At 41.5% G+C, this 11,092-nt stretch overlaps 1 protein-coding gene across 1 annotated transcript in view; it reads right to left on the reverse strand.

The window, feature by feature from the left end:
- The window catches only part of LOC104624253 (BDNF/NT-3 growth factors receptor-like), a gene marked incomplete at its 5' end in the record, with an annotated part of 51,127 nt that overhangs the window by 27,503 nt on the left and 12,532 nt on the right, over positions 1 to 11,092 (reverse strand). Inside the window, 2 exons of the mRNA XM_010291567.1 lie at positions 6,515 to 6,614; positions 7,862 to 7,962. Of these exons, the coding sequence (XP_010289869.1) occupies positions 6,515 to 6,614; positions 7,862 to 7,962 (201 nt within the window). The remainder of the gene's footprint in view (positions 1 to 6,514; positions 6,615 to 7,861; positions 7,963 to 11,092) is intronic.

Consider the following 11,092-nt stretch of genomic DNA (forward strand, 5'->3'; position numbering starts at 1 on the left):
TGGCAAGCAATAAAAATAGCTTCTTGTGTGTGGTTCAGATGAGCAATATCATCATTGCCTTTACATGTCTACTCACTAAAAATACTCCATATTTGAGCACACTCATTTTTTTCTATATCTTCTCTTACGACACTGACTCACATGAATTAATCCTTCTTTTATATTCTGCTCATTGACTAAATAATGAATGTTCTAAAGACATTAAAGGATCAACACCCACAGAATCGGCATTTGGGTAGGTACAACACAGTAAAAAATCACTTCTATAGGTACAAATGGGAAACCCAAAAAGTTCAGGATTTCAGTGACTTGATAAAGGTCAAGCATTAAGCATGCTCCCAAGCTACAAACTGATCTTTATTATTTGGCAAACATGGCAAAATCGTCCAGGAAGCCCTCACTGCACGTTTATCACAGACCAATTTGAACATTAGATCATATTTGTCAAACTGCAGGTCTTTGCTGAAGATGCAAAGCTTTTATTTTATATTTGGTTTAGAATTAAAAGGAGTAAAAAGCTCTTCTGTTCTAACTGCATTTCCTTCTTCTCCTAGTCTATAAGCGACCCAATTGCTTAAGCAAGACATGTGATAACATGAGTTAATAATAAGCAGAACAGTTCTCCCTTTTCAAGTATCAGTACTTCAAACCTCTCACTTAGGAGTCATCTGAACTCTCCAAAATCTGATCTCCTCCACCACCAATGTGAATGAAGCAGGGTTTGTTTTGAAGTCCCTTGTAATCACTCCCTCTCCCACAACAACATGGAGTCAAGTAAAATGTACTGAAGCAGAGAATACAATGACCGTTTGCTACATGCTTACAGACAAATATGACAGAAAAGATTTTTTCTGTTTGCCCTAAATTTACATCCAAAAGACTATACAAAAGCCTCAATAAATAGTCACATTGAGACAGAACGGTACAGCACTCTGCTCTTACCTGGACAGCACTGTATTTAAAGTCATGTAAATATGATTACTTGTGTAAATGAGGGTTAAAGACTTTAAGTCATTGTGGATGTGTTGTGTCAGAATGATAACACTGCTTTGTAAGGAGGCCTTTATCATGCAGTTGTACAGTGTTTCTTACCCAAACTAAAATACTGTAAGACAAGTGAGAAATATGCTGCAACTGAAGACAAGTTCCAAGCTGCCCCCTCCTGTTACCATCCTTTGGACCAAAGCTCAAACTGTAACATGACTTTACAAGCAAAAACAATATAGTGAATGACACATAGAGAAGAAAAATATTCCTCGAGCATCAATGTGTTCCTGTTGGAATAACCAGTATTTTTAATCAAAAAGTTTTCAAGGAAGTTCATGGCCCAGCACAAAAGTTACAGAAATCACATGAGAGAAAAAGTGATCAAGAGGTAGGAGAAAATACTCTGGTTTGACTTTGGCAGGCAAAATCCATGGGTGTGTTCATAACTTCAGCTTGGTGAAAGAGCACAGCATCCTGACTGATAGTCCAAATTGTAAACTTACACTCAAAAATGACGACAAGCAGCTAGCAAGGGCTTGAAGGAAAGGCAGTATTTTGGGGTGTTTGTCCTAAGAGGGACACTGTTTTCTTTCTTAAATCAACCCACATGATCTCATTACCTGATCAGAGAAAGACAGATTTCTGTACCCTGAACTGCACAGACTTGAAAGACCACAAAAGGGGCAAAGCATTCATAGTCAGAACTTACACCCAGACACGGTAGGTAGTTCAGAGAGCACTCAAGGAAGAAGCACCTTTCAAAGCACGACACCCAAGCCCACAGACAGCAGAAGATAGGTAGCACTGCCTAAGTATGATAGTAATTTCAGACTCAGTTTGCTCCCTTACCTTTGCACTGCTGCATGCAGCTCAAAGCACTGACAGAAACTTCATAAAAACATTGAAAAAAACACCTCTCACCCCAGAGGGATTAAGTGCACATATGTTTCCCTCTACTTCTGTCAGAGTCTATTTGTTACCTTCTTCAAAAACAGAAGGGGCTGCTTGGGGGAGGAGTGGGTTCTCTCTCCTTTCTGGTTTTGGTAAAACCTACAGAAACTCCGTTTATCTCTACAGTAAAACAGCTGTGATAACAGTCTTGTCCATAACCATCCACTTCCAGCTTTCCTAGCAAACAAGGAGCACTAAGGATATTGCCTTATTGCTAGAATAGGGACACCCTGTGCTAAAATTTACTATGGTTCAAATCTGCAAAAACTTTTTCATCCTTTTAACTGAATTATGCTTTTTCAAACTTTATCCACCGATATATCTTCAATCAGTTTCCTCCATACTTTCATTCACGCTTAGTGGCATGCTGCTATATTAACATATGCAAACGTGTGTATCAGGTTGGTTATGCTGCAATTAGTTGTTTATTTACAGTTATTTTTCCACACAGGAGGTAGAATAAAACAGGACTAGAATTATTCTTCCATAAATCCTCTCGGGGAGTTCACAAACCTTCCCCTGCCCGCTCTATTCCAGCTCTCTTGTTATATTTCAGTTTCATAAGCTGGTTAGATGGAGCCAGAAATGCACACAAAATGATAAGAGCTGTTCTTGGCAGCCTTCAGTGAATTCCCACCATAAGCACTTTCACATCCTCCAGCAAGCAAGCAAGCCAAGGTGTTTCATAAAAGCAACCCGCAAATCTTAATGAATACATTTAAGAAATTAACTGAAGCTTTCATCATTTATGCTGCAGCATCTTGCAAGGGTCTAAAAACCTCACCTCCAGATTCAAGCGACCAAAAGCAGCTTTTCACACAAGGCTGTTACCAACAGACCCTGTATAAGAAGGTGTTTAAAATATACACAAGCAGAGAAATTATATATCACCAATTACTGATGAGTTTTGCAATGGAAGTCTGGAAGTCTAGCACAACATGAGAGTTTATCCCTGGAATAGAAAGAACAGGTTTTTTTTTTTTGTACTGACCCTGTTTTAAGTCTCTTCTATCACAGAGCACAAACCAGTTCTGTACTAATACTGTTCCTGAAGTTAATCATCAGAATCTGCTATTTCTCCTAGTTCTAAAAGACAGAGTGAAAAGAAGCAAGGCAAGGATTAAAACAATTGACTCATATGGTGCAACTCAACTTCAACCTGGATCCAGAACACCACAAATAAAACGTTTTTGTTTTGTTACTGGCAGTGAACAAGTGCTTTGCTTGTCCTCCTTAGCTGCAAAAACACTCTTTTTATTACAATTTGGAAAGGTAATGGAGTGAAATGAACATATCCCAGGTTATCCCCTCACCTTAGATATACAAAATTATGAGAGAAGTCAAAAGATAGGGTAAGGTTTTTTTATACAGATCTTGATAAGAGATTGATCAGTACTGACAAAGTAGTGGAAGCTCCCAGAAGACTCGATGCTCCCTATCACATAAACTGGAGTCTTTTCTGCTCAGTACAGTAATGGAAAGAAGACAACTGGGGCATGTGAGCTCTGTGGCAGTCTCTGCGGCTCTTCAGCATGTGCAATGCTTCCAGGTACAGGCAGCTCTCATGCAGAGCTCAGACACAACCACCTGCTCCATGTGTCTTTCTGGGGATGTTATCACTGTCAGTCCCACACTCCAACCATGCTCAAGCTCTTTAAGCACAGAAGCACTCAGCAAGGACACAGTCTAAGAAGTGGGAAGATGATGCCCATGCAAAATATGGGATAAACTGGCGTTTAAAACTAATGTCTTCAAGAAGCTGCAAATGCCTGCTATGAACCCAAACAGGGTGAAAATTTCATCCCTTACATAAAGACATTTCCTATGGGACACATAGTGCTGATTGCCTATTTATACATTCCTTTTTCTGATTTTCAGTAGAACAATTTTTCCATGTACACAGTTACATGAAAAATACCATTGAGTGCTAGATTGACTGCTCCAGTTACTGAGTGACTATTTTTGTTTTTCCAAACTGCCTGCTGAAGATGGGTAGGGAAAAATTTAATGACAAGGTGTTTGAGGTGACTGTGTTGTGTTCTCAAAACTAACAGAAAAATGAAGCACAGCCTTTTGTGCATTTCTGCCTGATGTAATTCAGGAAGTTTGTTCTTACGAATGCAAAACATCCATTAATATTTAATGTTTTTATCTTGTTTCATAAATATTTTCAATTGCAATCTGGATATTTTACTCCTTCCCACTTCCTTACTACAACTGTTTATTAAACCACCAACTATAACACAATGTCTGTACGCTAAGTTGGGACTAATTTTGCTGTTGCTGAATTCAATGGCAAACGACTTAAGGAGTTCACCGGTAGCTGGCTTGACCCTTTTATTCAAACTTTCCAAGATACACGTTTTAAATGTATTTACTGATCAATATTTACTGCAAAAAAATTCTCTTCACCTTTGCCTTATTTTCCTCATGCTCAAATACCCCAGGTTGTCTATCTTCAATTACAATTTCTCAATATATAGTTACGCTGCAGGATTTTCAGAGCAGGTAATGTTTTATTATTAGTCTGGGTATTATCTATGAGTTTGGTGTTCTAATCTCAGGTCGTTAAATATTGCTTAAATGTAAATTCAATAATACTGATGATGATAAATGGAGTGTTTCCAGGACTTTGGACTGTGGAGAGATCCATACTGCGAAGCTTTGAAGAAGTTTGAGGTTCACTTCAGGGACAACTGAAAGTCACTCCTTTCTAATGAAACATTCAAGAGTTATTTGTAGCTCACAGTGACATTTCACCATTACCATACATACCATGCCCGTGACTAGGTTTGAAGGAGTGTACCTGAACTGTGAACTCATTTTACTGATCCTCCTAACCACCATTGGTCAAATTTAAAGAAAAAAATAAACACTGTATATGAGGTTGCTGCCTTTTCATAATTGCGTATAGTCATTTCCCAAAAAGTGTATCCTTACCAAAATATGATCTACATGGACAGCTCTTCAACAAAAAACTATTGAGGTCAAACTTACTGATCAGGCAAGAGCATTATTTTTGTGAGAATAGTTGTACCTGAAGATACTAAAAACAAACCACCATGTAAGAAGCTTCCTGGAAGGTAACTTAACATGTTACCACACAAAATGCAACTTTGGGCATTCTCCCTCAGGGTAGAGTTTACTTCCTAGTTCCTCCAATAATGTCATGTTGAAATATTTAATGCAAATTTTGAAAAACCTAACAAGGACTCAGCTTTAAAGAGTTAACATCAGACATTTCTCATCATTGCTCTCATTCACCTTCCACCTACTTCAGCTCTCTAAATGTGATTCAGAAAGCTTCAGACACAAATAAAATTTACAGTGAACTGTTATTCAGTCACAGAAAGTGTTTTCCAGTCTCTGGCCAAAACTGTGCAGCTGTGTCCTGCTGGCTCCATGTTGCTCTTCAGGATATTTCACAATGACTATCTTTAATGCTACCCCAAAGAGCAGGGACCATGTCATATCAGAAAGAGGTGAGAGAAAATGTTACCATCCCAGCAAGATAATCTGCAACGACTACGCTTCTGCTCTGTTCATACCTCATTTGTTCCAGAAACTCTTCTCTAAACAGAATATAGAAACACAAAATACACAGTAGGCATCTCTGAAAAGAGCACTTGTCAGGAGCAAGTAACGGTTACCAAAATATACATCCATGTGGTACTATGTCATAAGCACGGCTGAGAAGAAGGACATGCGGTTAACAGAAGACTACCAAAAGATTACTTACCACTTTCTCCACAGACCCTCATCTACATATCTTAAGAACAAAAGCTCAACTCCTTTAAGATACAGCAAAGCACCTTCTAGTCCTCACAACAAGACATCAAGTGGGTTTTTTTTTCTTTTTTTTAAATATAATTTCACCCACATTGCCAGACACAGACTGATGATATCAGTAGAATAATACAGTAATGGTGTTATTGCTGGTATCTCTGTCTTACACATACCTCCATCTGGCTGTAAAATAAATAAATGAATAAATGGAAGGGTTGAGATTTCCCCCTTGCACATGAGCACTTGCCACTCTCTCCAGCTGCTACTTCCCAAGATACAAACAGAAGCTCAAGAAAATGCATCTGCCAGAAAGCACCAGTATGACAGGATCCACTGTAAATTCACCTTTCGCTCTTGCCATTGTTTCCCCTTGAATCTATCATCTTAACGTGACATTCTAGTATGGTCTGAAGTACTTCTTACATACAGCATAGAGTGTCATCAAATTGCTGTAATCAAACTCATATCAGAATAAATTTAATTTCCTATCTTCTTTCTACCTACACTGACTCAAGTAATATTGACTCCAGGAAGTGTCCCAGGGGCTTTGCAGCAGAAGGGAGAGAAATGGGATTTGTCATAAGGAAAAAGGAGAGGTAGAAGAGTTTGATCCAAAATTCTACACTCTGTCTACATCTGCCTCTGCCCTTACTTACCTGATAATAAACGAAACACTAAACATGATGGCACTTAGTCTAGTTATTTTACTTGCTCCCAGTGCAGAAGCCTATAGTATCAGCTCATACAACCCACAACAATTCTGGAAGGTATAGAAAATAACCCTGCTTACCTTTCATCCCAAACTTAGAGTGTCTTCCAAACTTCAGAATAATGAGCATTATTACTAAGCCAGTGCACACCAGTGCTGCAATTCCCACCACAACATACACCTAAAAAAAAGAGGACACAAACATCTGCTTGTTTTGTTCTCATGAACTACCTTCAAAGACATTCAGCACGCATGCAGATTAACCCAGTTAGGTAAAGAGATTCATTTCAACTGGGAAACATTTGTGCTCAGATCAAAGAGCACAGAAAACAGCCACTTGAGGTTTCTTCTATCCTTCAGAGAACAGAGATTCAGAGACCTCTGAGAACTTTTTCAACATCCTACACATTCAAGGCAGGTGGGATGGAGTGCACATCACCCCTTTCCCTTCCAGCAGAGTGGCATGTTGTAAGAAAACATGTAAGAAAAGCACATGGGAAAAATAATTTTACTGTGAGGGTGGCTGTACACTGGTACAGATTGCCCAGAGTGGCTGCTGAGTTTCCATCCCTGGAGATACCAAACCAGAGTGGACACAACCCTGAGCAACAATGCTGGCCTCACTTTAAGCAGGTGGGATTGGACCAGAGGATTTCCAGAGGTCCCTTCCAACCGCAGTGATTCAATGATTCTGTTACTAGACAAGACAAGACTGTCTGGGATCCTCCCAAATTTTTAGCACAGTGTCCCAACTCACAGCTGGCTCCCCAGTTCATGAATGCACATTCTCTCCAGTGCCTGCTGCTTTACAGAGTCACTTGATGCAGGGAGGCTGCAATATCAGCCAGGATGGCCACCCACTACCACTTTCCAACAATTCAGTTCAGGAGAGCATGAAGAGGCAAGGCAGCAAAGGAGGAGGCCTACCAGTTCAGATACTTATACTAAAATCTACTGCAAATTATTAGATAAAAAACCTACAGGAAATCATGATTCAAAAACATACAATTAGAAGTTGAAAGTTCATTGCAGCACATCTTCTCTTTAAGGAGGAGCCGACTCCAGGACTGGAATTCAAACAACAATCTTCAAGCTACCTTGGAAGTCTTTGTTTTGCAAATAAAGAGTTGCTCTCCTAAAGCACAGGCTTAGGCTAAAAAACTACAGCTAGTTATTTGGAAAAGCATGAAAGAAAATAAGTAGAATAAGTAGCAATTTTACTTGGACTGAAAAGTGATTCACTTTCAAAAAATGGGGGGAGCATTGATTTTCTTTTTTTTCCTTTTTTTTCTGAGTTTTGATGACAACACAGTAACAGCTCCGGTGTTCTGGTAGGTCAGGGTCCTATTACAACCTCAGCAGTTTTGCGAGTTGTGTAGCCAGAAAGTCCGCCAAGATTACAGATCAGGAAACAATGTATATACTTACAGTGATGCTATCTTCATTCTCTTTGTTGGAAACATCCGTAGAAGTGATTTGATTACTGTTATTTGTGGTGTCTCCAAGATCATTAGGCGTGGTTTCATACTCTTAGGAAAGGAAAAAAGGTTGCTTTTATAATTTTGTAACCTTAGAGTGGAAAAGGTTGTCTTTATTATTTCTACTCTGTAAAACAGCAAGGCCACTAACAGCTCTCGGGACTCCGAGCTCTTTGGAAACAATATATAATTGCTAGTTTAGCTGGAACATTTTGGGGGGATCCCCGTGGCAGATCATCCAACACATGTGTTATGACTGATAAACTCGAAAAGAGAAGTGATCTACACCATAATGTGTATCGCTACTGGAAAAACTAGCGTTAAATGAGAACTCCATCCATAAAGCTATTTTTATCTGCTTCTGACTTCCCATTAAAAATGAAAGACTGCCCTCTACACTGAACTTTTCCAGACTGGTACTGAGCCAAATATAGGACAGTCTTAGAAATTAGCTTGGGGACTTTTGTTTAGCTGAGAAGAACCTGGCAGATGGGTTTTTACAGTTTATTACTATAACGTGAAATAGCTGTATCTATTCATTTAAAAAATAATAAAAAATACAGTTGTGTGCATAGAGGTTACAGTCTAGCATCATAAACTGTCATACAGGTAAACCTTTAAAAAATTAAGTGCCTGAGACGGTATTAAGAAATTTGATTTCTCAAAATAATTCCACTGACAGGTCTGCAGGGGTGAATCCAGAACCATCAGAAAGAATGAACATGGCTTTATTATTTATAATCATTTAAAAATGAAACACCAATATTTACAGTCCATTACTTCCTGTCAAATTATTCAAATGAGATAAAAATAATTAAATAATATATATAAGAACATGGAGAAATGTGCATTAAAATAAAACTAAAAATACCTGTATTTTATGATTACATTTGGGAACATACATAACGTTTCAATTTTATGACTGCAATGCATGCAGATGAAAGAAACAAACAAGGGTAGTAACTGCATCTATTACAAAATGCACCTTCGGCATTGTAATTTAGATTTGTAATTAACTGCGTATTTCTTTACCCGTCTCGGCTGAAATCGAGAGTGCCGTAATTTTAACTGTGAATCTGAAAAAGCAGAGCGCAGAGGCATAGCTCTCACCAGCTACAGAGGCTGGGACTCTTCCAACCACAGAGCTGCTGCTGAGTAAGGGCTGGGAGGGTCTGCGCCTCAGTAGAGTTTATCTTTATCTCCCAGGGCCATTCTGGAGAGCTCAGCTAGCAATGCTAGCCACAGGCTGCACGGGGCTTTTGATCTTCACGCATGCACAAACACATTTGGTTTCGGCAAAGCACTCGGCAGGGTGCAGATTTTTTGGTACCTGAAGCTACACAGCTACCTCTGGCACCAGTGCTACAGTCAGTACAGCCAGACAGTGCCATCAGCTCATGGCGTCTGTTTTGGCTCTACACCGTGCATGCCGAAGGACAGGGCTCTTTCAAGCCAAAATACATATTAAGTATACACAGCTTCCTTGAGAAACAAAATTTAATTTCCTGGTCTTTTACTGTTTGAATTCTGCGACTCGGCACTGCACCTCTATGCCCACAGCTTCCTATGCAGGAAGATTAGAACAGCAGCAAGAGGCAAAAAGCGAGCGCTCCTCACCCTGGGCAGCACACACCCTGCCCAAACGGCTCACCTGCGCTGGCAGCCGGACACTCAGACACAGCGCTGACCCGTCTGCCACCATGACTACGTGCTTTGCCACAGCGAAGGAGGAGACTTCTGCTTCATTCCTTTGCAGGCAGAGCCCGCTTTGTAACAAGCATCTCAGCCTACAAGACTGGGCTTCCTTTACAATTAGCTGAGAAAATCTTCACAAAGATAAGTTTTGACCAACCCTGTATTTATGGTCGCTTTATGAGACCAATATATAAAAGAAATACTTACAGCCTTTGCTGCTCTGTCTCTGTAATACAAGCTTTAAAGAGGGAAAAATTCTTACTCTTAATTTTACCTGTAAATAGCTGTGGGCAAAAGCCAATGCTATTTACAGTTCTGTTTATGCTCATGTCTGTACTAAGCTACTGGAAATCACACCCTGAAGGACTAATGAGAACTATGCAGAGAGTTTCAGGTCTGGTCTGTGAATCCTCTGCATGCACTTCTGTATTAAAATGGGCAAGCGCTGAAGCAAGCCACGTCAGCATGCTGGGGTCGCATTGCCATTCCCTGCTGTAGAACTGCGAAGCGCTTGTATCTGAACTAGTGCCAGATCTTCAAAGGCTCTTGAAATGGGTGAGCCAGGCAAGGAAAAAACGTGCAACAACTATCCAAAACCAGGCGATTCCGAGTTAAACGAGTTCCTGCTCATTTCGGTATGAAGTCCTAACATAGACACCGAGCACTCCGACACAGACAGGGTCACGCCTCTTGACTCACGCTGCGTGGGACTCGTTTCGCTGCAGGGCCAGGTTCCTCGGTGCCGCGTGCCTCACGCAGCCACCTGCGGCTACGCCAACTGCGGTGAACCGCAACGGAGGCTGGGCAGTATTTCGCAGCTGTTTTACAAACAAGGCGCATGGCGGCTGGGATACAGACGAGACTACAGCCACACCAGCGCCGCCGGGGGGTCACCCCGCACAGTCCTCTGCGGGGTTGGGCGATACGGGGCATGTTGCCTCTCTCATGTTCACAACCACGTCAGAAGCAGCAGCGTGGCACAAAGACGTGAAGTCGGAGCCAAAGCAGCTGGCTTGGCATTCGATTGCCTGCTCAGCCCTGAGTGAGTCGCTTGCTTTCTCTCAGTTACTTCCCAGACGGGACCAGGACAGCCGCTCCTCTCTGCCTTTTCCGAGCGGCGCCGCAGAGGTGAGCCGCCGGCACGAGCGACTGTCACACGCGTGCTGCAGCCGGGACTCCCCCCGGGCAGACACAACGGCACGCAGCCTGCTGCGACCTGATCCGCTCTTCAGTTTCCTGTTGTATGCTCAGAACACTGAACAGAAAACGTTTAGAAATCACCTCACACGGAGTGCAGGACGCAGAAGTCAGTCCCCAAGGGACAGACCAAACTCAGCTACAAAGGGCTTTGCTCGCACAGGGGGGCTACTCAGGCCTGGGGTCCTCTGCCCTCCATCGCCTCCGTCTCCTCACAGCCGGGCCCACCTGCAGGCCCATGGCCCGGCCTCAGCTCCAGGGCAGTGCCCAATGCCTGGGGCTGTGGCTG

This window comes from Phaethon lepturus, unplaced genomic scaffold (genome assembly GCF_000687285.1).
Source record: "Phaethon lepturus isolate BGI_N335 unplaced genomic scaffold, ASM68728v1 scaffold49097, whole genome shotgun sequence".
NCBI classification, from domain to species: Eukaryota; Metazoa; Chordata; class Aves; order Phaethontiformes; family Phaethontidae; genus Phaethon; species Phaethon lepturus.